The sequence below is a fragment of the Penicillium hispanicum genome (genome assembly GCF_028827665.1).
Source record: "Penicillium hispanicum strain IBT 35686 chromosome Unknown utg000003l_segment0_segment0, whole genome shotgun sequence".
Lineage (NCBI taxonomy): Eukaryota > Fungi > Ascomycota > Eurotiomycetes > Eurotiales > Aspergillaceae > Penicillium > Penicillium hispanicum.
Window position 1 is genome coordinate 591700 of NW_026623195.1, and position 27966 is coordinate 619665.

General features: G+C 53.6%; 10 protein-coding genes across 10 annotated transcripts; 4 read left to right on the forward strand and 6 right to left on the reverse strand.

Annotated features, from left to right (window-relative positions):
* Nucleotides 1-1385: 1385 nt before the first annotated feature.
* N7459_002622 (cinnamoyl-CoA reductase) lies at nt 1386-2402 on the forward strand (the record flags this gene model as incomplete). Its single annotated transcript, XM_056941807.1, has 1 exon — nt 1386-2402. The coding sequence occupies one exon, from the start codon at nt 1386-1388 to the stop codon at nt 2400-2402; it is 1017 nt and encodes a 338-aa protein (XP_056801690.1).
* Nucleotides 2403-2946: 544 nt separating this feature from the next.
* On the forward strand, nt 2947-4557 carry N7459_002623 (uncharacterized protein; the record flags this gene model as incomplete). Its single annotated transcript, XM_056941808.1, has 7 exons — nt 2947-3070; nt 3118-3176; nt 3241-3275; nt 3332-3776; nt 3831-4103; nt 4163-4315; nt 4381-4557. The coding sequence occupies 7 exons, from the start codon at nt 2947-2949 to the stop codon at nt 4555-4557; spliced, it is 1266 nt and encodes a 421-aa protein (XP_056801691.1).
* Nucleotides 4558-4871: 314 nt separating this feature from the next.
* Nucleotides 4872-6125, reverse strand: N7459_002624 (uncharacterized protein; the record flags this gene model as incomplete). The annotated part of the gene is made up of 1 exon (XM_056941809.1): nt 4872-6125. The coding sequence occupies one exon, from the start codon at nt 6123-6125 to the stop codon at nt 4872-4874; it is 1254 nt and encodes a 417-aa protein (XP_056801692.1).
* A 583-nt stretch (nt 6126-6708) lies between these two features.
* N7459_002625 (uncharacterized protein) lies at nt 6709-7494 on the forward strand (the record flags this gene model as incomplete). The annotated part of the gene is made up of 1 exon (XM_056941810.1): nt 6709-7494. One exon carries the CDS (start codon nt 6709-6711, stop codon nt 7492-7494), a length of 786 nt encoding a protein of 261 aa, XP_056801693.1.
* Nucleotides 7495-7886: 392 nt separating this feature from the next.
* Nucleotides 7887-9454, reverse strand: N7459_002626 (DnaJ family domain-containing protein; the record flags this gene model as incomplete). Its single annotated transcript, XM_056941811.1, has 2 exons — nt 7887-9032; nt 9107-9454. 2 exons carry the CDS (start codon nt 9452-9454, stop codon nt 7887-7889), a joined length of 1494 nt encoding a protein of 497 aa, XP_056801694.1.
* A 309-nt stretch (nt 9455-9763) lies between these two features.
* On the forward strand, nt 9764-10286 carry N7459_002627 (mitochondrial 37S ribosomal protein mS37; the record flags this gene model as incomplete). The annotated part of the gene is made up of 3 exons (XM_056941812.1): nt 9764-9893; nt 10034-10113; nt 10188-10286. The coding sequence occupies 3 exons, from the start codon at nt 9764-9766 to the stop codon at nt 10284-10286; spliced, it is 309 nt and encodes a 102-aa protein (XP_056801695.1).
* A 167-nt stretch (nt 10287-10453) lies between these two features.
* On the reverse strand, nt 10454-12142 carry N7459_002628 (cytochrome P450; the record flags this gene model as incomplete). Its single annotated transcript, XM_056941813.1, has 3 exons — nt 10454-10590; nt 10660-11753; nt 11814-12142. 3 exons carry the CDS (start codon nt 12140-12142, stop codon nt 10454-10456), a joined length of 1560 nt encoding a protein of 519 aa, XP_056801696.1.
* Nucleotides 12143-12908: 766 nt separating this feature from the next.
* Nucleotides 12909-14389, reverse strand: N7459_002629 (calcium/proton exchanger; the record flags this gene model as incomplete). Its single annotated transcript, XM_056941814.1, has 3 exons — nt 12909-12993; nt 13064-13902; nt 13982-14389. The coding sequence occupies 3 exons, from the start codon at nt 14387-14389 to the stop codon at nt 12909-12911; spliced, it is 1332 nt and encodes a 443-aa protein (XP_056801697.1).
* Nucleotides 14390-15175: 786 nt separating this feature from the next.
* On the reverse strand, nt 15176-21613 carry N7459_002630 (guanine nucleotide exchange factor DCK1; the record flags this gene model as incomplete). Its single annotated transcript, XM_056941815.1, has 1 exon — nt 15176-21613. The coding sequence occupies one exon, from the start codon at nt 21611-21613 to the stop codon at nt 15176-15178; it is 6438 nt and encodes a 2145-aa protein (XP_056801698.1).
* A 1347-nt stretch (nt 21614-22960) lies between these two features.
* N7459_002631 (GTP-Rho binding exocyst subunit SEC3) lies at nt 22961-27821 on the reverse strand (the record flags this gene model as incomplete). The annotated part of the gene is made up of 4 exons (XM_056941816.1): nt 22961-23885; nt 23950-25052; nt 25118-27438; nt 27653-27821. The coding sequence occupies 4 exons, from the start codon at nt 27819-27821 to the stop codon at nt 22961-22963; spliced, it is 4518 nt and encodes a 1505-aa protein (XP_056801699.1).
* Nucleotides 27822-27966: the final 145 nt, after the last annotated feature.

Here is a 27966-nt window from a genome sequence, read left to right on the forward strand (position 1 = left end):
GTGCGAGCTTCTCTAGGATAAACTCATTCAGTCATATCCATATAGAAGTCAATCCATCCTTTGTAAGTCACTCTATTGAAGTCTGCCTTGCTCTCCATAATCATGCCTAGAGCCACCGGTGGCGCCTTCTCCATTTTGTGTCTATATAGTTTTGTGTGTCATTTCACCAGCAGTGGAGCTGGTGGGAACCTTGGCGGTCCCACGCCTTTCGCACTCTCCGAAGGCCCCTGACTATCTTTGTAAGGCTCAGCCGCAAAATAAAAACCCTTAAGTGGCGGTGATGGTCCACGTGGTGAGCCCTTCTAGAATACATGTGGAAGCTATGGCCATGTATCGAATTCACCACTTCTTTTGTCCTGACAGAGCCCTAAAAGTAATAGGAGGGCCACAATACTAATCTGAGACCTAGACAACTAGCTATATTAGACTTATCTTGCTAATAGACCTTCTGGTTCAGTCTTAATATATTGAATTGGGCTATACTATAAGGAAGCTGTTAGGACCGGCGTTGCAAGGCGGTCCGATGAGATGATAAAAAGATTAGAGTGAAGAAACCAGTGACTCGATTCTGAGGGTAAACCAATTGCTGGAGTGCTATCTGTAAATCCTTACGCTATACGGCGGCCCATATAGACCATGTGTGTGTGTGCTACCTAGAACCACAGAGACCATATATGTAGTCCCTGCGAGGGCCAGGGTCGTAACAGAAGCGACAGAGCGAGCCACATTAGATATTTCTAATATTCTAGATCTTAAGATACCTTCGACTAGCTTAATACAATAGATATAGTCTTACATCTCATATAATCATAGTATATTCTACTACCATAAAGAATTGTTACGGTCGGAATGACTTTTCCCCTACTTCTATCGGGCCGGAACAGCGAGAAGTATTCAAATAATACTGAGACACTTATGACTGGGGGCCAAAACCTGCCTGCCTATTTGGGAAATCATTACGCACTGCTACGCCGAGGACTATCGTAGCTCTCAGTATCAGTATATCAGAAATCTAATCTTTCCATCTCCCCCCTTTCACGCGCATCTGAGTAACCGTGCCCTTCTTGCGACAGCGAATATCCTGTCACAATGCTGATGACTCGGTGTCCTTCGCCCGTCATCCAGACTCTCCTTTGGCTCTGTTCTTTTCTTCTCTCGTCAATAACCGAAGCACTTCAAACGATAGAAAATCATTTGTCAGCCAGGCAACAAGAATAGGCTGTTTCAACAGCAAATCCTCCATCGGGCAATCGTGGTGCATTTTGGAATTAGCATTTTAGACCCCAAATCCACACCCGGTAGCGAGTTTGCCCCATACTCTTAAATCACTGTCCTCTTCCAACTCTGAATCTTCCCTAATATCACTGCGCCTCTTCTTCTATCATATGATGGCTCCTCTAGTCCTTCTCACTGGCGCCACCGGGCTGGTCGGTTTCAGAGTCCTTCAAGAGCTTCTCAAGGGTGACTACCACGTCCGAATAACCGTGCGCTCGGAGGAGAAAGCCCAGATAGTCCTGTCCAATCCAGCCATTCAAGTCCTTCAACCCGGGGATCGATTGCAATTCGCAATCGTTCCGGATAGCGTCGCCAGCGATGCCTTTGATACCGTCGTGCAAGATGTCACATATGTGATTCACGCTGGATCGCCCGTTCCCGTTCCCGATTTCGATCCTGTCGAACAAGTATGGAAGCCGACCGTCATAGGCACCGAGAACCTCCTAGCATCGGCCCTCAAGGTGCCCTCAATCAAACGAGTGCTTGTGACTTCATCAATTGTCGCGAACATGGCACCCATGCCCGATCCCTCTGTTACGGCGACCGCGAAATCTCGCGTGCAACTCCCCGGAATCCCCGAGACCTTCAGTCATGTTTTCGAGGCCTATGTCCTCGCCAAGATCACCGAGGTCAATAATATCGATTCATTCGTGGCGGAGAAGAAGCCACACTTTTCGATCGCGACCGTCGTCCCGGGCTATATCTTTGGGCGCGATGAATTGGTGCTGGATGCTGAAACTGCGATCCAGAAGCCCAGTTCGTCGGGAATCCTCCTACGCAGCTTGACCGGGATTGACTGCCCGGCTCCTATTCACGGAGGGTATGTCCACATCGAGGACCTCGCTGAGGTATACATCAAAGTGTTGGAGCTGCAACCCGCCGACTCTCTGAACAACTTTGGGGCCTGTAGCCTTGTCAACTATAGTGATTGCTGGGCCTTGACGGAGAAGAACTTCCCCAAGGAGGTTTCTGAGGGTCTGCTCAAACGGGCAGCTCTGCCTACGCTTCCCATTTCGTATGACTCCAGTGAGACAGAGAAGGTCCTGAACATCACATTCCGCTCATTTGAGGATGCCCTCAAGGATGTCGTGCAGTCTTACCTCGACCTCCGAGACCAGGAGCAGTAGATTAATATATGTATATGGATATCATCCCAGTCAAGCTCTTCCTGTGGAGTCGTGCACATTCCTCCTAATCGTGGCGGATATTACTTCAGAAAGTGAGACGCAAAGTCAGAGTTAAGAACAAAAGGATACAGTCTGACTCCTGCCACCCTGAGCACAACTAGCCAGTCCCATCGACATAACCACACTGAAAATCACCTTTCCAAGCCCACGCTTCAACTGCCGACCTTTCGTGAGCTGGAAATCCCCCCCCCAACGAGGAAAGATGGCAGCCAGTTGTACATCGGATCCGGATAGATGAAGGTATTCTTCGTCTCCAGATCCATCCACCGGCTCTGGCAGCGTATCAATGCACAAGGTCTGATCAGAGAAGGTGATACTTGTATTGATTTTAGTAAGTGAATATGTTGTGAAAGCAAGCGCCGAGGCCTACGCAGGTACCTAAGGAGATCCTTCGAGGCGGGGCTAAAATCTATACGCTGAGAGTCGACTCCTGTTCCCCACCTCCACGATTGATTCTCTAAACCCCTAAGAGCTCCCAGTCTCTATGGACCACCTCTTCAACATAAGGGATTCAACCACCTTGGGTGATAGTATCGCCGCCGCCTCTCCCTGTTGCGTGAACGTCTCATCGGTCACTTCGATCCTCGAGATCGTGGAAGGCGAGGCTCGTAGGTCTTCACCGCACTTTGGACGACATGCATGTTCACGGTCATAGGACTCCAGCAAAACCTCAACAGAGATAGTCTGCAGAATTGGATAGCGGCCAATGAAGCTGTACGTGGCCATGGAGTATACTCCGGTGACAAACTGCGAACTAACTCCTGATCGACTGCGCCAGAAACCCAGTCCAGACAGACCAGTCTTCCGCATATTGTACATGGCTCCGCTTCACGATTCAACCACGGTTGCTAATTGAAAACGATTGACAGCTTCGTCAGTGGGACGGCGGTGCAGGCTACCAAACATGTCCATATCGAACCCGGGGTGTTGCTCGCTCTCCACCACGGTCTGGGACTACCTGCCAAGTTCATCTCCGATGTCTACGGAACTGAACCCTGGGCGGTCTTGCGAGTCACGTCTCGCGTTCGACGTCAACATGCCAATCCAGACTCGCTGATGATCCAGTATGGGTTTAGCCCCTGGGTTGACTCGGTGTATTCCCACTCGTTCCTCCATTCGCAGACCCGCCATAACCTCACAAGCTACTTTTGCATCAACTTCCCCAACTTTCTGACCGCGAGTCTCATCGAGGGGTTGATCTCGCAGCGACGCCGGATCCAACAGCCTCTGCTAGTCGATATTTGGATCGCCAACGATCTTCTCCAGCGGTATCGACAGGGGATAGCCATTCGAAGAGACAAGCTCGTTGGAATCGTAGGCCACGCCACCGCATCCCATTCCAACCACGCCTTACTGAGTACAAGATAGGAAAAGCAAATCATCACCGACGCCGAGACCAGACAGCTGCACCGGCTCGCCGTCCAGTGGCGCACACTCTCCAAGGAACTCACCGAGCTAACCGACCAAACCATCTATCTCCAAAGCTGCCTCCGAAAACACACCGCCGATATATACCAATCCGTGCCGCCGGAGATGCTAGAGGAATCCGACGAGCTCATGGCCGACCTCGTCTCGTCCTGCCAATACTACCAAAGCTGGACCCTCAACTACCGGGACCGCGCAAACGGCCAAATCAACCTGGTCAGTCAATCCAGCCGGCTCGGCCAGATCCCAGGTCGGCCCCGATTAACGCAGCCCAGTTCTACCACCTCGATGTCCAAGCCGACAACCGCGTGATGCGTGAGATCAGCAACCTCTCCGCGCAGGTTGCGCTGCAGACGCAGCGGGATAGCGCACTTATGACGATTCTTACTGTCGTGGCAACTGTCTTTCTGCCCACGACGTTTGTGGCTGTAAGTGCGATCTACGCGGTGATGCGTTTGCTTATCCTGACTGTTCCACTTTCGATGGATATCAGACTATATTCAGCACGGTTTTCTTCGACTCCGACGAGTCCTCGTTCAAGGTATACGATAAGTGGTGGATACTGCCCGTGGCAGGGGTTTCGTTGACGGTCGTGATTTTTATGTCTGGCCTGTTGTTTCTCAACTGGAGGCAGAAACAAACAATTGCAACAGATCCATCCAAGTCTTAGCACCGGCGATGGATATGGATGACTACTCTTTTGAGTGCTCCTAATCACTGCATAAGCCGTGGAATGGCAGATACACCCAGAGTCGGTTCCACGTTCGTAGCCTACGTAGTCTGGGGCGAAACCTCGCCTTCCGCTAAGCTGGGTGGGATGTGTCAATTGCGAGAAAATAGATACTTTATTGAAGCGAAAGAGGTGGATAGGAGATTACACCCAAGTGCGGATATATGTAGGTACTGCCGACCGTCGCCTCCAGGGCGATGGCCTGAATCCTCAATACGCCAACATCCAAACAGACCAGAATGGGCTTGGATGACCTACCCCCACATGTCATCATCCCCCTGAACCAAATCATCTTCGTTCAGTACACGGAGACCATTCTCTTTCTCCTCGCGTCTGCGCTGACGTTTGTTGACCATTCTTCCGGGGGTGAACGGGGTCACGGGAGTGAAGGGCATATAAGCACTGTATGGCGTGGGTACGCCCGTAATGGGTCCATTCCGTTGTTGAGTTGGCCTTTCCAAAATGGTGGTCTTGGTTGCTGGAGCACTCTGAAGAGGATATGCATCCCGGAAAGGCAGAGACGATGACGGCTGCGTAGCGGGGGCCAGTCTCAGCGGAGGCGGGGCGCGCGCACGGCCTGATGGAGGCATGATTTGGCCCACGGCAGGTCCTGCGCGAGGAGCCGATGGAGGGGGGCCGGGAGTGTAGAACCGAGGCGACAGGGGTGGCTGCTCGTGGCCGTAAGACTGAGAGGCATGAACATCTGGCGACGCCATAGGGGACGAAATGGGAAGTTTGCGGAGAGGCAGTCGCGGGGACCGCAGTTTGCCAGCGTCGGAGTTCGCATTGGACTTTGAACTGAAGAGCTTCGACAGACGAGAAGGCTTTGGAGACTTCAGCCGCGTCATCGATGGGGCTTCGGAGACGTTGGAAGCAGCCCTGTCCGTGAAGGGGTTGGTATATTGACTGTCCGGAGACTGCGTCTGCGAGTCTGAGTCTCTAGCGGAGGAGACATTGATCCCCGCAGCCTTTTGTGCATCGTGCTCCATGACTGCAGCGTAAAGCATCTCCATCTGATCCTGAGCTCGCTGCCGGTCCGAGGCAACAATGGATTCGTCGACGGTCACCATGCTGCCGTTGATAGAGTGCTGGGAGGGTCTAGCTCCCCTGGGGATACTGCCCCAGGATGTAGTGAATCCACTGGACTTGCTGGGACTGGGTAGGTTCTGGGTCATAGGCGAGATTGGACTAGGATCCATGCTAACCGGAGACTTCACCGGCTTCAACATCTCCATCTGCAGAGAGTAGTTGGATGACTGGACCGTCCTACGCAGTCTGCGCCCCACAAAGAGCAGGAGAGCTAAGAGGACCGCGACGAAAATCACGTAGGAACCGACGATACTGCCAATTTGGATAGCAAGCAGCGGCTGGTCTAGCGGCGGGTGCTCATTTGCGCTGCCAGAGCGTTCAATATGCACCTCGGGCGTGCCAGCAACAGGAGGACTATGGAGAAACAAGAGGACGAAGACCGAAAGAAAAGAAGAGAAAGCGACCGGGGTGGGAGTCATCGCCAGCGCCTGTGACGAGAATCGGGGGCACACCGGGAAAGAGAAGAGGGCTCAATTTGAAGGGCAGTTGCACTCCCTGCAGATCGACATGCCCGGGCGCAGGCAGAGACGAGAATTCTTGAGCGGCACATTGTGCAGAAGGTGCAGCAGGGAGGGGATCCGTTTAAGACGCCGCGAGCTTTCAGGTGTGATGAGGTGAAGCACGCCAGCCGCGCCTGTCGTTGGCTGTCACTACGCGCCCTCCTGCACGATCGTCACTCGGCGGGGGCCAATCAACGCCCGCAGGTCAAGCCCGGCACAGCGAATCACATTCTTGCTAGAATGGATCGAGTATACTTCGAGTATACTCGAAGATGAACTGGCGCCGCGGCAGTGTTGCTCAGAGTTGTGTTGTGTTGTGGGAGGAGAGAAGAAGGAACTATTGATGGGAAGAGAGCGCCTTCCACCCGTCCTGCTCAACTCAACTCTCACAACCATCACTCGCTTGCATCAACCATGACTTCCTCTCTCGCACCCGCTGCCTCTTCATCCCACACGCTACATTCATTCATCGCTTTAGATACCTGACTTGAATCTGGATTTCATGGGAAACAAAATCTCTGCCGTAAACGGCGTCAAGTCCGACCATTTCTACGAGCAAGGCAACGCCATCAACGAGATCTGGCTGGGCGACGTGGAACTGATCTCCCGACTTCCATTCGGTGACTCGGATCTGGGACAAGCTGGCTGGCCACCGGGCAACTGGCCCAAAATTCCCTGGCATCAGTTCATCATCCCTTTGAAACGCGAACTCGCCCAGAACAGCACCACCACCATGCCGAACGACAACACTTGTACGTGTGTGAGACAATTTCCTCAAACAGGGTACTTTGGGATGTACAAATCGTGGCCTGGCCCGGTTGCCGAATTCTTTGGAACTGTCCTGGCTGGTCTCGGATTCTTTCTGTGTTTGGCTTTGATCATGACGGCCGACCAAAGACAGCAATACTTGAGGACTCTTCTACGCCCGGCTGTTCGACTCAGTGGGGAAAATCGGCTACCAGCTGCTCTCCGAAAATGGCACTGGACATGGTTCATGTCAACGGTTGTCTTTTTTACCATTGGCTTCATCTTCATTGTTCTTGCGCTGCCGGCTATGACCATCGGCTTAATACACAACAGCGCTTCTGAGTATATATTGGGAATCTCCGTCGGGCTCATGACGTATATTGTGATCGCTTCTCTCAGCAAAGCTATACAACTGACCTGGGATTTGAGACGAGTCATTGCAAAGTACGAAAACTCTGTGACGGTCGAGGAGGGGACTGCAACAGCTGGGACAACTGTGGAGACTGCACCCGCAACAGTCGATCCAAAGGTGACAGCTTGAGGAGCTTGGAGCTTTGCCGATCCACGTTCGGACACACGGTTGCTGTTTGGCGTGGCTGAGCCTGTGCTGGATTTATAATCTCTCGGTGCACCAGACGATATCTGTGATGGCCGACTTCCGCTCATTTTCCATTTTCATGGAGTTGTTGAGTTCAATTGACGGGTTGGCGCCATCTTGCATTTGCTGAGGGGGCACCAGGGTGCGGTTAGTAGTTTTCCTTGCAAGGCAGATGTATTTCTTATGGATGCAGTCCAAAGGGCTTGGTCGAACAAGGTGTATGTTATCATCAAACCCGTATTGTCGTGCTGTTACAATGCTGTGCACGGTATCCATGACACATCAGTCTCCCATGCTGCATGCATAGGTATATACAACTGCCGTAACGCAGTGTATCAACTCTTCTCTCTGGAGAACAAGTCTCGCCATAGCTCCTTCATTCCGTACCCCTTTGTCTTATCCTCTTCATGTACCCGGACGGAAGGCCCGCCGCCCAATGACCCAAGTACGCTATTCGACGACCGAGTGACAGTGACCGAACCGCGTGCACGCTCTGTTGCTCGCCGTCGAATCTCATCGGCCAACTCGGGCGCGACGTCTGCGAAGCAGGAATTGAGCTCACGTTCAAGATTGATATATGGTTTTTGAGCAGAACGCGGAGCTTGAAGATTATACGATCGTGCGATAGCATTAAGCTGCTTCACAGCGAGCTCTTGATAAGAGCGCTCAATGGCAAGATATTGTGGGTCTCGCAGTGGAGGGAGATGCTCAAGGGGCTCTTGCACATCGTCCTTGCTGTCACCGGATTGGGAGTCAACTGGGACCTCAGTATTGCTGCGCAAAGCGGCCTCGGCCTTATTTCTCTCCGTCAAACGAGCTTCCGCCGCCGCATAGGCTCTCGCCCGCTTCATTTGCACATCGAGGGACCCGCCCTGGCTCGCGATAAGTCTCGCGGCATGTCTCCGCCATTCTGTTCGAATCCGCTGACGGAATCGGCTAACCTCCGTCGCGAGTTCTTGCTGCTTCTCAATCCATGGTGGGACAATCTCCTGCTTCTGGATGATCTTGTTCATGAAGTATTCCGTGGTGTCGATGAAAGCGCTAGTGGCATTGTGGTCGGTTTCAACATTGACACCCTTTCCACGTCGAATCTTCTGAAACTGTCCCCGGGCAATGGCATCTTCTATCCGTTCATTTGCAAGTGAAGAAAGCCCTTGGATGGAAATGGGCATCGCGCGAGCCCCCGGCGATAACTTTTCTCTCATTTCGCGACGCATCGCTTCCCGTTCCTCTTCTGAGAATCCGGGAGCCTGGCTCATTGCGTATGTGGACGTGCGCTCCTTCGCTTCCGCTAAACGGGCACCAGTCGACCGTTTGGGTTTCGGTGCTGGTCGGAGATCAACCGGCTGGGGTATCTTATAGGGCGTGCGGATGGGCTTGCTGGCGTCGTCGAGCATGCGAAGAGCCGAATCATGCAAGCTTTCTGTCCCTGTCCATGCAGGCGCGGCTGCTGTGTCTCGTGTGCCCTGGCCTGCGCTTGTCTGGAGTTTGCAGATGGCTGGGTTAGTCGCTGCGGGACGAGAACACAATGTAAGAATAGCGGGAGAGCCCGTACCGGCATATCAAGGATGGAATGAGCGGCGGCATGTTCGCTCTTGAAAGACGCCGCCTGAACTCGCTCCTCCAACTGTTTCTTCAGCTCTTCCGAAAATCCCGCGTGCTCTATATTGCGTCGCGCCGAGCGTCCACCTTCGAGCATTGCGTCCTCGGTCATCTGGGACAGGCGACGAGCCATCGCACCCTCCTCCTGTTCTTCATGTTCTTTGTTGTTTCCATCGCCATCACTTCCTGTCGTCGTGGATGACGGACTGGTTTGTTGTCGCTGGGGACAAACCACCGAGAACCGTCTGAATGGCGATATTGTGATCTTTCGGCTCAGCGTTAAGGTGATATGTCTATGCATTCCTTAGCACTTATTTTCCCACTCTATAAGGGTGCATTAAGGAATGAGAAGCGAATTTCCATCAAAGGAGTGATGATGATGGAGAGTTTATGTACAAGAGAGATCTCAAGAGCTGTACCTACCTAAGCGGGCCCGGCGGGATGCTTATGTCATTCACCTCCGCGGAGTCGAAACTTCCAGGGATTTTGATCGCGCGACTCCGTCGCAGACGCCCACTCCCCATCGCCGTCCACGGAGTCTATCGTACCATACCAGCCTTTGCCCCGGTTGCTTCTGGTGCTTTGTCTTTGGACTCCCCAATCATACATCATGGCTCCCAAGGGTAGCGTCTCGACTCGGCTTAACCCGCTCCGCCTAAACACCATCAACCACCTCCGCGTCCGTCGGCCAAACCAGCATGAGCAGAACCCTTGCGTGACAGTCATGTCATCAATGCTGAGTAAGTGCTCCAACCTATACTCTGTCCCATGTTGCCTCGGCCTATGCGACACCCTCGACTGCGAACAGCCCCAGCATTGGGTTTCAATTACACGACCTCATTCTTTGGATGGATGGCTAACAAGCCAACCCTTTATGCAGACTGCTGGGCTTCCCAGGGATACAATGCCGAAGGCTGTGCAGCTCTCGAGGCCCAATTGCGAAAGTGCATGGATGCACCGGTATGCCTCCACCAATCTACTCTACCCATCGTTGTCCGCAACGATGCTAATCAAATACCTTTCGCAATCCACAGAAATCGCAGGAGAAGAAGAAGAATACTGTCAACTACCACCTGATGAGAATGTACCCCAAGGTCGTCGGGCCGCGGAAGAAGGACGGTGTTTTGGGCTAGACGTACGGTTGGCTATCGGTGCCACCGAGTTATTCATCACGGAGTTCTGGGGTTTTATCTGTATAGTACACTATATCTGCGGGCAACATGGCATAGTCTTTGAAAAGAATCGATTGTATCACTATCTCATGACACGGTCCCAATCCCGTATACCCAGCTCTCTATCTCTAGACGGCATGGAACTGCAGAATCAGTTTCTCGGCCTTGGGATGCACGGTGTATGCATCGATCGCCTCAATACCATCGTCGTTGACGATGGTGCTGCGGAAGTTGTTGTACACGGCCGCAACAACCAGTTTCGTCTCTACATAATCATTAGCGCAACTCGCTCGCTCGCTCCCTCTGCGATCTCTATTCGGAACACGTTACATACCCTGCAACGCAAGGTTGCTGCCCACGCACATCCGCCCCCCGCTTCCAAAAGCCCAGAACCAGCGGCGTCGCTCTTCGAGCTCGGCTGGTGAGTTTTCTTCCTTCAGCCATCGCTTCGGCTGCCACGTCTCTGGCTCGGGGAAGACGTCTGGGTTACGATGCAGTGAATACGCCTGCGCATTGACGCGGGTGTTGGCTGGGATATTGTCGTATCCAGCGAGGCTGCACGAAGGCGCGGGCGTGATTCTCGGCTGAATGCCCGGAATCGGTGCATGCAGACGCAGTGTCTCTGTTACGATTGCATCCAGCAAGGGCAAGCTATCGATCGACTTGGCCGACGGCAGCTCGCCTGATTTCGGGAGGGAGATGCGAGGGTCAAGGGTGGATAGCTCCTCGCGAAGCTGGTCTTGAATTTCCGGGTGCTTGGACAGTTCCCAAAATAGGTACGTCAAGCCTACTGCACTTGTCTCGAATCCTGCGGTTAGCTGGTCATACATTTCGCACGCAATCTCAAGCCGTTGCTGGGCCTGATCGGGTTTGGAATAGCCGTCCTTGAGGGATTGCTTGTCCAGGCTCTGTTTCAGCTGCTTGTAGACAACAGGCTCGACCGCTGGGTCTGTCGAGTCGAGGGACCGCTCCGCCTTGCCGCATAGATCCAAAGCCCAGGCGTCAAGCATCTCATTGGCGTCGTCACAGTATTTGGGGATCACGCGCAGCCCTACGCATTCCATCCACCCGTCCAGGTTAGGGGTTTCCTGGTGGTAGAACTCGAAGGGCTTGCGGCACAGGTAGAGATGAAGCCAGTGCTTTCGGAAGGAGTGATCCTGCAAGTGATTGGTCCCGTTCTGCAGGCCGAATAGGTAACATGAGACAAAGTCCATTGTCAGCCCCATATTCAAGTCATGCACATCGGTCGACTTGCCCGAGACCACAGCGTCCTGCACGATCGGCAGCAGGCGATCATATATTACGGCATGGGAGACAATACGCAGATGAGGCGACGTCTGCAGAGTTGATTTGGAGTAGATATTGGAGAGCATTCTCTTGCGCACGGAATGCGGCTTTGTCCCCGTCATGGTGAACATGCTGACCGTCCTATATCGATCTTTAGTTTGTACACTTCAAAAGCTTTGAAAGTCTCTGCAACCAACTCACCCAAGCGATCCAAATACCCGTGGATACCACTCATGTTTCTCAAACCCACCCGTATAGACAGACTTGATTCCCCCATCGACGCAATTGATCGAGATCTCCGACGGTCCCAATCTGACGATCGGGCCCAGTCTCTCATGAGAGGCCTGGATGGTCCGATTATTCTGCATGCGGAATCGCTTCCACAGCATCCAGGCCGGGGAAATCGACACACTCCAGTGCGCATTGGGGATCTTCGCTAGCGGCGAGAGAAACGCTGGATAGATAACGCCCTTGTAGAAGATCACAGCTACGAGCAGAGCAACCGCGAGGATAGTAATTGAGAGAGCCATTATCGACGCAGGCTTCACCTCAAAGTTCAGTTCATGCTCTTTGTCGCGGCTTGGTGGTTATTTTTGCGGCTTGTGGAACCCACGGACGCTTTTATTCTTGCGTAGGCTCTCTCGGTTTAGGTAATTGAATGCAAGACCCCGCGTGAGGAGAAATTCCGGTCTTGGGGTAGAGTCGGATGGACCGATGGAGCTCGAGCACAAAGATCAAGAGAGATGAGAACTAGTAACGACGCGAGGGTCCAACCAGGATGCATTTATTAGAGAGTCAAGAGTGGGTGCTTCCCCGCGAGACCGATAAGCCGTGATAAGCTTCCATGACATAATGGGCGATAGCAGCTCGGACAAATAGAACTGATATTTAGATCGCTGATTTCAGTGCTTAGGGGGCTTAGCAATATAGCGGAGAGAATTGGACTGAAGTCTACACCAGGAGAGCATATGCAGACAAGCGCGCTGCTGCGTGGCTAGCGGGAAATATGCCTCACCCATGGAGTGACAAATATCGTCCAGGGAAATTCAGGTACTCGCAAGATGATATACGATGAACACACGTAATTTTGTAACACTATAAGAGATAACAGTACCCCGCGAGGAAACATGCAGACAGACATCTACCTGGGTGGTTATGGACAAACGAGACAGACGAACGACCTCATTCCGGCAGTACCATCTATTTACTGACCAGCAGGAGGGTCGTAGAGCGAAAGAGTGAAATGTGCACATACAACGCCTATACCTACCTGACCCGTTTCATTCATCGCGCAACTCAGTTGACGAGGTTGCTCAGGATACCAGCGCCGTCGGAGACATCGTCGGGGTAGACGTAGAATGCGAGTGCGAGAATCAGGTACCTAAGAAATATTCAGTCAGACATGGCAAAAAGAAACAAGAGGGGCTGGAATCAAGGGGGAAGCGACATACATCCCTAGGCACATGCCGCCCTCAAGGTAGTTCGACTTGCCATCCTGGATAAGCAGGGTGACAACCAGTCCCGAGATGAAGAATGCGACAGTCTCGAAAGTCTGGAAGTGCAGCGTCATCTCCACACCCATGATCCAGCCGAGGATGACCAGGAAAGGGGTGACAAATAAAGCGATCTGCAGGCTGCTGCCGATCGCAACGCCAATGGCAAGGTCCATCTTGTTTTTGTATGCAACCACAACGGCTGTGACATGCTCGGCGGCGTTACCGACGATCGGGATCAGCACCAGACCAATGAACGTCTTGCTCATGCCGGTCTTCTCCACGATGCTGTCAATGCTTCCAACAAGGTAATCAGCACACACAGCGACCAAAATAGTCACCAAGATTAGCGCCACAGTGGCAGGCAACGGGTTAAGGAGGCGCTCCTCATTCTCCTCAACCTCTGTGTCGTCGGCATTCTCGACGTCGCTGCCGTTGCTCTCTTCGAACATGCGGGCGTGGGATCGCAGCTGAAAATATAGGTACATCACATAGATAATCAAGAGGATGATGGCAGTACCATGAGATAAGATGAGGATGTTGTTCTGGGCATCGTGCTTGCTCGACTGGGACAGGGCGGCGTAGAGGGTAGCCGGGATGATGAGCGACGCAGAGGCCACGGCCATCAAAGAGGACATGGTCGAGGCCACAGTCTCATTGAAAGACTGCTCATAGAAGCGCAGGCCCCCAACGAAGAAGCAGCAGCCCAGAACGAGCAGAATATTGGACAGGATGCTACCAAGCATACTCGCCTGGACCACTCGGATTTGATTATCCTTCAGGGCAATAATGCTTACCTAGAAGGGAAAGGAGGCGTCAGCATGCACAATCTGGCAAGGCCCGGGCACAGCCACAGTCTCCCCACTCCGTACTTACAATCAATTCGACCGCATTGCCGAATGTCGCATTCATCAGACCACCTAACGCCTGGCCCATTGTGGCAGCCAGCTCCTCAGTGGCAAAGCTCAAGAGCGAGGCAAGCGGGATAATGGCGAAGAAGTTCAAGACAAAAACAGCTGACGAATCCCAGTTGAGCGCGCCGGCGATAATCCCCAGCGGGACAAAGATGAGAAGCAGGTTGACGTAGTCCCGGACGAGGGTTTTCCAGGTCAGGCGGACAACGTGCAGCGGCCAGCGCACCCAGATACGAGGGTCCTTGCCGTGATGATGGTGTTGCAGATGTGCTTGCTGCTCATGGGGCGCGATGCCCGCGAATGCACTAGGCGGGTTGCCCAGCAGCGCCGTGTGCTCGCCGGGCGGCAGAGAGCCATTGCCGGAGCTCATTTTCCTCCCAGGGCCGAAGCTATAGCTTCGAAATTGCGCGCGAAAAGGAACAGCAGCTGCGGTGGTCAGAGGGAGTGGAAGAAAAGACCGGAAAGGAGCGGATGGGGGAAGGAGGATATCAACCTACACATGATTAGTCTTTTACGGGGAGAATGCAACGGCCAAGCTTCTAAGCGAAAATCCGAGGAATTGGCGGGAGAGTTTCAGCCACAGGACCGTAGAAGAGCCGACGTAACCCGTTAGTCGCGAGGGGTAACTAAACCGTGGGCGTGCAATTGGGGATGACGGAAGAACCAGAGGAAGCAGGCGATGGACGATCTGTGACGCGCACAGCCTCGATCAGCACGCGACACGGGGTGGCCCGAGCGGGTGTCGCAAAGCTGGGGCGGATCCGCCGCTTGGCTTGGCCGATTCCACTTGCAACTTTCCCTCCGCGCGCTGATTCGCCGCTGGGCGCCAAGAGGATTGCACTGCCACACGCAATTACATGGACCCCGAGTGATGCAAAACGAAGCTCGTAGCTATAAAGTATGCGGAGATAGGAGAACTATAGCACATGGTATCTATCTCATAACACCCAGAAAATGAAAATGAAGATTCCCCGATCCACAGGTTACAGCAAGGAAATGGTGGAAGATGAAAAGAAAAGGAGACGTGGGAACAGAGGAGGAAAGGAGGAAAGTGACATCAGGGAGTAGTAGTATAGTAAATCACATCAAGAAGAGAAATCGCAGTCGAAGTAGAAGGGAGGGTCAAGATTCAGAATAAATGGTAAGGAAAGGTCCGTTACTCCTCCGGCAGGGTGCCGTTCGCTTTGAAATCCATCCGGCTGGTCTTGCGGCCAACCCCCTTGAGGAGACTCAATCGTCGGAACACCGAGTCGCGCATACCACTGTTCGTCTGGGGGTTGTGCGGTGCGGAGGGCATTCGAGACATTCCGTTCGTCGTGGTGCTTATGCTGGACGTGGCATGGGCACTATCACGCGTCACCGGGCGAGAATAGTCGCGCGTCGGTGGAAGAGTCGACCAGCCACCACTGGAAGCGGGTGCCGGCCGATCGGAAGTGGTGGCTGCGGCACCACTAGCCGTGGGACCGCGATGTTGGGAGCCAGCACGGCTGCGGCCGTCCTGAGATTGAGCGACGGTGTCACGGGAGGCGCTGCGCGAGACGCGCTTCTTCAAGCTCTCATCCCCGGCACCGGCGATCGACGGTGAGGAGCCGTGCTTGAGCGTTCGGTCACCGCCGAAGAAGCTGCGTCGTTTCTCGCTTTTACCACCGCGCGAGCGGCTAGTCGCCCGACTGTGAATGGTGGCCGCATCGTCGTCAGCACCTTCCTCCTGTTCACCAGAAATCTGGCCCTTGCTCTCCGATGGTTGGATGGTGAAAACCGAGTTCGAAGCTCCGTGAGAGCGTTTGAATGGGTTCATGATGCTGATACGGTGGCTCACCGATTGCCGTTCTGACCGCTTAGCGTGGCCATTGCCCCGGGCTGCCCGGATAAGTTCCTGCTCCGGGCTGATAGACCGTTGCACAGCCTGGTTGCGATGGTTCTCCGACGAGGTAGGGGATTGGCGAGTAGGCTGGGTCGGGGTTGGCGTCTGGTTCTCGGGTGGAGACGATGCGAGCGACGCCAATTCAGGGTCGAAGACTACTTCGAAGCGCCGTAGCAGCTCTGCCTGTGTTGCCTGCTGGGCTGGTCGCTGGTAGAGAGACAACGCGTGCTTGATCGCGAGGGCATGGTCAATGAGAGCGACGGCAAGTGCATTCTCCATTGGGTCCAGGACCTCGGGGGTTTCATCTTCTTCGGCCGGGGCATCAGCATCCTCCTCAGTCTCCCCAGGGCTCTCCTTTGTGCCCTGCGCACCACTCAGGAACCCACGATACAGCGCAACAGAATTGGAGGATGATGAACGAAGATCTAGCAGTTGCTCCAGTGCTTCTGTCAGATTCGAAAGGCTGCTATCCTCACCGGAAGCTGCCCGTCGCTCCAGAATCTGGAGTTCTTGTGTTTTGCGAGAGGTCCTTTCAATGGCGGTTTGTAGAGGGGACAGACTTATCTCTTGAATGGAGACAATCTCGCTTCGACGAAGAATGTTCGGGAATGGCTCAGCAACGCTAAAAATGATTTTCTCAACATACTGCTCCCGGACATCCGAGCTACTCGTATGTCTCCGAGACGTAGCAGAGAAACGAGACGGTTCGGAGATGAGCAAGTGCTCTCGAACAGAAGTAGGAAGCTTGGACCGCTGGTAGACGGGATGAGCAACATCACGGTAGGCGCTGACGCTGCTGATTTGCAGGAATTGGCCTTCATAGTCGGGCATCTCGCTTGAAGACATAATCTGGGCAGCGGGGTGTTCACGCTGCATGCGATCGACGAACGAGGCCATCCGTTCAGTCGGCGATCCTTGGAAAATAAATTCCTTATCCCGTAGACTGGGAGGGAACCCAAGACCCTTGTAGACCACTCGGAAGTATCGGGGGAATTGCTTGCCACCCTTGGCAACACAGTCATAGATACGGGCCATAGAGCTTTGGGCCCGCGAGAGTTTGGCAAAGTCCATAGTCGTAGTTTCGTAGTGGGCTGCAAGTTCCTTATAACAAGCGAGAGCGGGCGCCCAGGCCATAGCGTTTTCGAAGTTTTGAATCATCGAAAAGTACAGCGCTTCCTTACGCTCGAACGCGGTTTGTGCTGAGAAAGCCGGTGTCAACAGCTCCGGCAGAGGCTTGTTAAGATCCCATTCGTAAAGATCGGCATGGAACTGAAGTGCAAGCCCAGCTTCTGTGAAGTTGCCGCATGCAGCCTGGTGGTTGGCCAACTCGTGAACATAACGAATGAAAATGTCTTCACGGCCCATATCCTTCATGTATTCCATGAGCTTCAATGCGTGCAAGCTCTGAGTCGCTGTGCTGCTCTGAGAGGCTACCAAAAGATCGAGAAGCTCATCGACGGTGCCAATCAGGCTCTTCACGGCATTGTAAAGATCTTCATCTGATGCCGCGTCATTCTCAAAGAGATCTAGAAGCTCGCCAATGAAGATTTTCTGGCTGACACTCTCACTCATATGCTTTATCTTGAAGAGAGAGTCCAGGCTAGAAATTATCTCTGTCTCAATGATCGAGATGTCCTGGTTCAGTTCCCACTCGCTCAGAATCATGGTCCGTAGGATGTGAACAGCAACGTGGCGCAAGCCCTCGTGCACGCTCAGGCAGAGGCCGATAATTGGTGGGACCAAGTTCGGAACGTACTGGACCTGATAACCGCCCATGCGCTTCAGTCCGTATTGTTCTCTCTCCTCATCCGTGGTCTCCCATCCGATCGCCTCCCACGTGGAGTGCAGAAGATCAGCACCTTGTTCACGAACATCCCCGGCGATCTTCCAAACGGCTCGCCGTTTCTGCTCGGGAAAGGTTTCAAGAGCTAGCGCGTCGCTGGAGATCACCTTCAGCAAGGTTGTGAAGAATGCCTCCCAGAGCGTGGTATCGAACTCGTCAGCGTCATCAGGAGCCGGAAGAAACTTCTCGGTCAAGATCAGCGCAAGATGCTCAAGACCCTTGATGGCAGCGCGATGGTTGTACACGTGGATGCTGAACCAGCTCTCTGGATAAGCCTCGCAGTCAAGAATGGAGTTGTGGGCCTCGAATGCCTGGGCAATGAAGGTAGCCAGCTCCAATTCTTTGAGAGAGGGGATCTTGGGAGATCCAATGTTGGCAAGCGCAGCCATGATTGCAGACAGTTCCACCAGTGATTCGTCAAACTTCTGAGGAGTCTTGGACAACTTGACCTGGAACGGGAACGTTTTGCTGAAGAGAAGTGACAAGTACTCCGTTTCGTCGACTCCTTCCGTTGCAATAGCACAGTAGGAAGCAACAATGCTCGGCATGAAGTCATATAGTTGAGAATCCGGCTGGCTGAGTAACTGAGCCACGATGGCGCTGGCCAGTCGGACCTGGTCCCGATACTGATCGGATACACTACCAGTAGAGCCCCAGTAAGGTGCCAGCCAGCCCACGCAGCTGGAGATCAAGGTCTGTCTCTCCTCGCCGGAAGAAAATATTTCAAATTGCGTGTAACTTTGGATGAGCACCAGCTTGTAGAGGACAAGCATTCCAGTAACATCCTTACATGAATCCATGAAACTCAGAGCAATCATGATCATTTCATCCCGACCAAGGACCTTGGAAAGCTCGGGCAACCAGGAGTGGAAGTGCTGTACAATCAGGGTTTTGCTACCCACCAACGCCGGAGAGGGGTTCTTCATCAGCGTTTCCATGGACTTGAAGATGGTGTGCAGGTCTCGGTTGAAAGTCGATTGCACCGAAGTGATACCAATGCCCTCTTCCTTAGCTTTCTGTTGCTCACGGGCGTTAATAATGAACTTGAGCAGATGACGTCCCACCTTGAAGGCAGCACGTAGGTTGCGAGATTGTTGAGGGTCGGTGGGGGTATTCAAAAGGCGTAGGTAGCTTCGGATGAGGCAAGGAGTAGCAAAGGGAAAATCAAATTGCTCGTCGGCGTAATGGTCGACAAGAGGACCCAGATTGAATCGTCGATCGTGAACGATTCCAAGTACTGTAACTAGGTTGTTGAAAATCAGATCCTCGTGTTCTTCATTACCAGCGTTTTCAACAATAATCCCGAACAGTGCATCGAAAACACTACGCAGTTGTTTCACCATCTCGATTTCTGGAACGAATGGCAAACGCTTCAAGGTGTCAAGGACCTCGTCCACTGGGCGTTCTTTCCAGTTCAGTAGACTCAATATGACTTGGTCTTGCGAGTACTCTGTACTGCAGAGATGAGTCTCAAGGCGCAGAGTCGCCAAAGGTCCGGTCACTGCTTCATCCTTGGCCGACTCATTCTTGCCAAGTGCACTCCATGGAAGGTTCAGATAGGCACCCTTTCCATTCTCCATGCTCGATGTCTGTTTGTCATAAGCATGAAGCAAAAGCGAGTGGTGACCATCTCTGATGAAAGCCTGCTGGTCCCAGAGGGGCATCCAAGCAAGCGCGAAGGGGAACTCCGGGGCATCTGCAACGCTCATAATAATATGTGAGCCAGGAATCTGCTCAGTGGGAATTTTGAGACGGATGGTCTGGTTCCAAGGAGAGCCACGAGCGGCAATCGTAGTACGCCAAGCCGTATGGGAGGTATTAGCGGAAGACGGGAACACACAGCGATCTATCCTCGCTCCGGAAGCATCCCTTACTTCGAGAGTAAGCTGAAGGTTATGCAGTCCCGTGGTTGCCTGCAAAGGGATTTGGCCAGCGGACGGGTGAGAAAGGAGGGCATCCGTAGGAAACACAGCCTGCGAGAGCGTGACATAGATATCGGACCTCGGTTTTGTGGGAGCCTTGGAGAATCCGATACGCCTTGTCTGGATAACATCTTGTAAAATTGTGGGGTTTTGACGCACAAGCGTCTCGGGATCGGAACTTGCGAATGGGCGCAGGTGGAGGTGAAGACGCCCAGCCGATTCAGAACGCACATACCGGCCGTCAGAGCTGGGTAGTAGAGTACGAAGCAGCCTATCAAAGCCATCCCCGCTCCCTTCGCCTTCTTCCCCTTCTCGAGGAGTCGACCAAATATTCATCACCTGTTCAGCATCTCGGTCTTGTCGAAGGATCGGCGACACCTCCAAGATCCCCACGCCAACTGTTCGAATGGCTGAGGTCTCCTTCGCGGAAACGGGTTGAGGATTTGCAGGCTCCTTAGCATTAGAGGAGCTGCTTGACGATGGTGGAATTCCCTGAGAAGCAGGCTTAGCTGGTTGGTCGAAGGTTGTTGCGCCTCGGGTCTTGGGCGACCACATCATGCTGCGCCGTGTCCTAAGGCTTCCCTTGACCGATGGTTGAAGAACTCCTGTTGCAGCTGACTTTTGTGCCGCTGGGCCTTCCCTTGATATTGACGATCGGGACACGGGGCTATTGTCGGTGGCCGAACGCGTTTCTGCGACGCGAACTGATGCTACCACGTAAAGTTGACGGCCATTCGCGGAGCCATCCCCTATATCAGTTGCAGCCAGTTCAGTGAAGAGAGTCTTCAGCTTGTTGTTCTGTGTCAGGCTGATGAACTTATCGGGAGACGGGATGTCCAGGCTAAAAGTTTCGGAGAGTGGGCTGAATGCGCCGGCGTCGGATCGAGAGTAGAGCTGGATCCCAAGAGACACAGGTCCCAGTGCTGTTCCGGATACCGCATTTACCTCCAAAAGGAGATGATGGAGAGCTGTAGTATCGGAACTGACAGTAGGCCGGTTATCCAACATGCTCATTTCAGACTGCAGCTTTGCGAGTTGGATTGCAGAATCCTCGCCCGTCAACAGCCTGCCTCTTTGTTCAGGATCCCGCACAATAACATCTCCACTGAGCATCTTGTTGGCTCTGACTAGTTTCCAGACAGTGTCATCGCGCAGCGCTTCCTTTTCACTGTTGGTCAACACATTGTGGAACAACTGACGCCGCGCAAAGTCCAATTCCTGTACAAGGGTGGACATCTCCTCCAACACGTCATAATGTCGAGCAAGCAAGAGTTCGTGCAGATTCGTCGAATGCCATTCGCGCAAGCATGATGCTATTTCGTCCACTAATGGCTCCGTCAATGATGTCGGTGTCTCATCGCCGATTTTGAGCATCGGCACGGGCGCGGCTGGTTTGGGCGCATCGGGATCGCGGGGCGCAAAGGTCACTGGTGTATGCGGAATCGAGCCCGTCGGATAGGCATGTACGGATCGCGGACTCGCCAGGTCTGGCTCGTCCGTCTTGTGAATCACAATCTGTGCCGGCTTGCCCTTCTTAGCGAGCACTACGTCCGACACCTCACCGGCCACCTGGGACTCGGTCACGGAGTAGGCCACGCTGCTCCGCGTGAGGAGGTCCGCCTCTAAACCGGGTAAGGTAATTCGATCCACGCTCTTCCGGTCGCCATTCAATAATGCTTTATATCCATCACCGTCCCCGAGGACTTCGCGAATCTCGACGCAGTTCCGTGGGAAGATGCCGGAGAAAACACGGGCCTCAAGGGTCTGGCCCTTGGTGCTCGTCAAGCCCGCTAGCAACGAGGGTGGTGCAACAAGATAGCCTCGACACCACTCGCCATCTGTGCCACCTTGTTCGATAATGTACAATTCATCTCCGAGCTCGAGAGGGAGGTCGGCCGGGGAAGAAGGGTGGAATGGGTATATGGCCACCGCAAAGGCAATGCGAGGCAGCGGCCTCCAGGGCATGGCTGCAGTTGATTGAAGATTCCCCTGGCACGGTGGGACGTCGAGGCGATGGGCTCACGGCGTGCCAACACCCGCACAGTGTCGGTCGACGATCCGATCGCCAAGTTTCACGGAGAATAAAACGGGGGATCCGCAGCGAGGAATGTTCGTCCGGTCAACGCGACATGCAGTGGAGACTCCAGGCGATCGGGTCCGGGGAAGAAGAGGAATGCGTGTGCGATCGAGGTATGCGACAGCTGGGAAGGAACTAGAGGTCCGTGAATTAGGAGACGCTGTACAACGCGGTGACGACCTGCACAATGGATGTTGGGGGCCTAAGGCTGGTCATTGATAGCGCAGCCCCGGAGAGATCGAGACAGTCTAGCACGGTGGCTTCGAGGTTGAGGCTTCAAGGGCCCAGCGTGTCGCAAATGGGGGGGAGTCGGGTCTCTCCTTTGCGAAACCTCTCGCGTTGTGGAGACGAACCTCGTTCCCCTTGGCGAGAACAGTGGGGAAGCAGGGGAGGGGGGCTGAGAGGGCTGGAAGACTCACCGTGGGTGGAAAAGACGAAATCAAAAAGGAAAACGAAAGAGAACAATGCAGAATTCCGACGACCTCGGAGGGAGAAGGCGAAAAGGGAGAAAGAGAGAGGAAGAGGACGATCAAAGGAAAGTCGCCAATCTTTCTCTCCCCACACCGACCGCTGGCTTCAATCAGGCCAATTGGCAAGGCCAATCCCCATGCGGGTTTCACCCGGCGAGGATAGCTGCCTGTTCGTTTCAGCTCTAGATCCAAGGCGACCCTGCGGCCTGGCGATGGGCTGGATCTCTCGATCTCCAAATCGAATGGTTTCGTGTTGCTAGTGCTGAACTATGGGGAGCTCCGAGTCGGAAGCACCTTAATTGCGAAAAGGTTCGGTGTGGACGAACGTATCCACCGGGGACTCGCTAAGATGACTGCAAGCCCTCAAACATCCCCGTCCTCGCTTTGCTGCTGAATATCTTCTCGATCTTCCATCCTGGCGGGGAGCACAGACCAAAGCGCGCCCCTGAATTGGTGAAATGAGATCGCGAACCTGTGGGCCGGGGCGCGCCAATCATCAACGGGAACCGCAGCGGAGTGTTGTGCCTTGAAGAAGTCATATTCTTGTAGTATTGTGCCTAGCAATGCATGCGGAGGACAAGACCGGATGACGGAAACAGTATATATGATGGCTATGTATATGACAGGACCGGGTGGAATCCCACAAACGCCTAGCTGTGATAATGCTCGAAAACCCCCGGACGCAATAGAACAAGAGAACCGCCCAATGGAAAAGGGGTGGACGGGATAAAAGAAGAAAAAGAAGAGATAAAAATTTCCATTTGCTCATTTCCGGAACATGGCGACGGTGTCCTCCTTGCGCCATTCCAGTTCCAGTTGCCCTTCATACACCGTGGCGATGATGCGCCGGGTTCGATCATATGCATCGTCGTAGCGACGCTCACATTCCCGCAGCACCTTGAGCACCAGGCTGCGACTGAGTCCAGGGTCGTCGGCATCGCCAAAGTGCTTCTCTACACGCTTCTTGAGCATCTCGATGCCACGTTTGACTTCCTTCGCATCGTACGAGGACAAGACCTTCTTCGCCACCATGCGCGAGTGGCTGGCGCGCGTCGCAATATCGGCGGAGCCACCGGATGCCTGCAGGCTTTCAATGGACTGGATAAACTCAAGCAGTTTACCCAGGGGTCGATGAATCACAGCGTCGAGATACAGCTTCATGTGCTCGTCGAAGTCCTGACGTGCTCGGTCCACCCACCGTTGGAGCACCGGCAGGTTGTGGACCTCCACCTCCTCCACGTAGTGGTTCATGTTCTCGATAAGCAAGATGTGGTAGTTCAGCACCTCCTTGTCCTCAGGATCGCCAGCGCCCGCTGCCACGCCCGGCGGTTGTCCCGGTGCTTCCTTGGCAATGAACTTCAGCGACTCCCACATCGCCCGATTGATGCGATCGTATGCGTCGTTGACGTTAATCCGAATGTCACAGAACTCGCCGTTTGGATGGGCGAGCATGTTCTCGATGGCTGCTGAGAAATTCGGGAATACTCGCATAAACGAGATAACGCCCTTCCTCTTATTAATCTTCACCTTGGTGTCCTCAATGCCCCGGATCTGTTCATCCACAAATCGATTAAACAATCCGATGAGACGAGTGTGAACCTTCTGTAGCGAATGAATCACGAATTCTTGATTCGTGTCGTCGAGATCAGTGATGGCCGACTCTAAGCCAAATAGGATTCCAATCCCTTGCCTGTGGTGGGTGTCAGTGGAACGAGTAACTGGAAATGCGGACCGCTGGCAGGCATTGTACTTACAATGGATCCGCTTGAAGCGCCCAATCGACCATGCTCTGCATGTCATTTGGCCAGAAAGAATAAACTTCGTCCATGATTTGCTCGACTCTCTTCGCCATCCCGCGATCTGGATCGTGCGACTTGTTATCGGAAAATTTTGGGCATTGACGACCCTCCGGTGCAGCGGTAGCCACCAGGTCCGAAAAGTCCGCAGTGGCTAGAGAATCAAGGTGGAAAAACTGGACGACGAAATTTTGCTCCTCGGTGATCATGCTCAATGTCTCGCGCAGTGTACCAGCAAAGGCCTCGCATGGCTCGACCTTGCCGACCTTCTTGTCTCCAGAAGCTAAACGAAGGCCAGTCGCAGCCCGAACGGTCTTGCCTCGTCGGACAGTGAGCTTGCGAGCAGCCATGGTGATTCCCTCGGATTCTTTCTCCTTTTCTTGATGAGTGAAGAGGAGTTCCTGCTCCTCTCCAGTGGGCTTGCGAGCAGTCCTCTTCCATGCCAGGTTGTTCTCCCGGAATTCATTCTGGTAGGACGGCCTGGACTGTTGCTCGTAAAGGCTGACCAAGGCATGCCATTCCGACATGCTCACTTCTCTCGCAAACAACATTAGGGGATTGTATCTCCAGATTTCTTCGCGGAAATGTTGACGTGCAGAGCTGTCCAGTTTCATGAGATCCCTTGGCGGAGAGACAACCATATCGGCCCGCTTCTGCTCGGCCATCTTAAAGGCGAGACCCATGAATTGTTTGAGCCGTTGGAGGAAAAGGACAGCGGCGGAGCGGTACTCTTCCTTCTTCTCCTTGATCGCACGCATCTGGCCAATCTCGGTGTTGGCATACACACCAACGCTAGCATCCACTACGCGCTTCTTGTTTTGGCCAATGTCCGCATCGATCATGAGCATGGCCTTGTACAATACGGCAAGGGCATTTTCAGTGTCCCTCAACCCATCGGGATTGCTCAGGGAAGCTTCTTTCAAAGGACGAATGTCGGAGGTAGAGATAGAAAGTGTCCTCAGGAGATTCTGGAGCTCATTCTGGAGAAGCTTCTGGTTTGCAGTTTGCACTTGCAGACCCTGAGATTGGGCTTCGATGTATGCCACATCTTCGTGAAGTGTCTGTCATGGTTCAAACAAGTCAGCATGTTGTGGCCGCACAACGTGGGGACTTGGGTATTTCTTACGTTCAGTTCGTGCGAGTACAAAGTCAAGAGACCATCTAACTCGTCACACTCTTCAATGGTCTTGTCAATGAGAGCTGCCAGCTGTTCCACTTTGCCTTCTTGCTGTTCAAGGTTTCCAAGCCAGCTAGTCGCTTCAACACGGCCGATTTCGCGACGAACATCCGCTTCCAGGTCCTCAATTTTTTGCTCATCACCTAACCGTCCGCTCCAGCCTAGATCGGTTAGAATATCATCAAATTCAATTCCTCGTCCATCAAGCACACTTGGGTTAATTCCCAAAGCATGGCAGTACTTGATGGTGTGGTCTTCACGACGTCTCTTTCGACGACCCTGCGCTGCGGGGGACGGCGTTCTTGAACGATCATCCACTTTTGCAATCTCTGGCAGCGTGTCTTCAGACTGCTCCCGGGTAGGAGCCGCAGGGGCAGCTGGTGTGTCCTCGAATGGGTGTTGTGTAATTTCGACTGTTGGTGTTCTGGGCCCAGTAGGTTGTGGGGCAGATGGCGTGGGCACTGGGAGCTCTTTCTCGATGGGTTCACCAACCGGGCTCTTCGGCGCTTCATTCGCAGTCCGGTTTAGTGACGGGGCGGGCACAACGCCTGTTATACCATCTGGCTCGGCAGCCTCGGCCTTTTGTTTTTTGGCTGCTGCCAGAAGCCGTTCACCAGCTCCCCCAGGCCGGGGTTTGAAAGCACCATAGGCGTTTGCGGCCTTCCGGAAAGCTCCCGCAATATCCTTGGTAGACTTCTTCTTAACCATCGGACCAAGACCAGGGCGATGAGCCTCGTCTTCCTCTTCCTGGGCCGACTCCGGGACAGTAGCGGGTGTTTCATCCTTGGGAACTTCTACGGCTGGTTCAGAGGGCTCCGAAGCTGGTTTTGGTGGCTCTTGTGGTTCTTCCGCTGCTATCACAGCTGCCGCTACGGCAGGGTCGATCATAGGCGGCGAAGATGGTCTATCTTCTTCTGATGGATATGCCGTTTTAGGTGCCTCTGTTTCGACCACAGGAGGTACCGTTGGTCCGGGTCTGTCCTGAGATGGCTCCGGCTGTGGCTGCGGCGGCTGTTCTGAAACAGCTCCCTTTTCAACGCCAACTCGGTATGGTGCATATGGTGATCTCTGCCCAATGCTACCACCAGGGCTTGCAGCTTGGCTTCGAGGCTCGCCATTGAATGAACCGGGAGTCGTAGGGCGTAATGCATCCGTGCTGCGCTTCTTGTCCAGCGCCCTGCTTTCGACTGGCTGAGCTGCGAGTGTTGGTGCTTTGGTTTTCGGGGCACGTTCTAAAGAACGCAGTCCATCCGTGCTGGGCTTCTTTTCCAATTCCCTCGTCTCGGTTGGTTGAACTGCGGGTGTTGATGCTTGGCCATTTGCGATATTTTCTGTAGGGCGTGGTCCATCTGTACTTCGCGTCGGTTCCAGCTGCTTGGTTTCGATTGGTTGGGCAGGGAATGTCGGTGCTTGGCTTTTCGTGGCACGCTGTTCACCACGAGAAGATGGGGGTCGGGGCTCTTCGTTGGCTCGGCGTTGGCTGTTTTCTTCTGTTGTAGTGAAGGATGTTGACAACCGCTCTTTGCTTTTCGGCTCTACTCGCTGGGCTGGTTGGAGAGCTGGAGGGTGGTTGGAGGAAGGTACAAATGGAGAGGGGACTGGTTTAGAGGCGGTAGATGGCCGCGAGATCTGCTCTCGGCTTTTCTGGGGCCGAAGGACGGGGTCTTCGGAAACCTTCCGCCTGATATCCCGCGATCCATCACGGCTAGGATCACGGTTGTTATATGAGGACTGCGCAGCTGGAGGTGCTGCAGCTTCCGTTGAACCCAGGACAGCACCTCGTGAGGGCGGTGGTGCTGGAGAGGGTGATGGACCACTCCCTGCTAGCAACTGCCGTTCTCTCTCATCGAATCCAATGAGATTTGGCACTTTCCCCCCTGTATATTTCTTGTAGATCTTCACCAGACTTCCAATGAAGAACTCCTTCTCTTTGGAGCTCCTAGCATGCCAGTAATAGGGTTTCCCTACAGTGACAACGAAGCCAACATTTGACGCCCACTCCTTTTGTTGTGATTCGGCTGGAGACTTAGGCACGAAGGCACTATAGGATTGGATCGAAGACAAATCATCCAACATCCATGTCTTGCCGATTGAAAATGTCCCATCATTGTTCTCGCGGGCTTTATGCATTCGAACTCTGCCAGATCTCCGAACTGAAACAATAATGACACGGGGTTTCTTGTTGTCCGGCGCTGAGTTTGGCGGGGCAGGGGTAGAGGGGTGCGCCGCATCTTCGATTATGCGGACGTGCGTGATATAGGACTCGATGACTATAGACCCAACAACTATCAGCAGAAAGCCCAACAAGAATGGACAGTTGGGGTCAAGATGCAAGGGCCGATCAGAACCAGTGTATGATGACAGGGCCCCCATCAAAGGTCCGGATAACGTCACTCTTGCCATGTCTTGCCGTTCATCCCCTAGAAGCTGGAAAGGGCGGGGTGCCCTTGAAGGCATCAATGGGCATTGGGTTTCTTCACATACGGGTCCCATCACTATCCTTCTTAGAATAGCAGCTTTGAATTATGCGTTTCTTCTCATCCTCAAACTTCTCGGCTCTCGACATGGATTCCCCAGCGCCATTGCGCGAATCGCCGCCACGGCGCGAATCGCTGGCCGCAGACGGGCGTGGGCGGTCGCGACCGTTCAACATAGTGCCGCGTTTATGGTGAGACCGGTGTCACAGTATGAAGTCCGTGGATCAAGGGGACATAGTCGGAATCTCGGGATGCTGGAATTAGCAGAAAGACACTGGCGCAGCCGTGTCAAAGTCCAAATTGACGTTTGGCAAATGATGA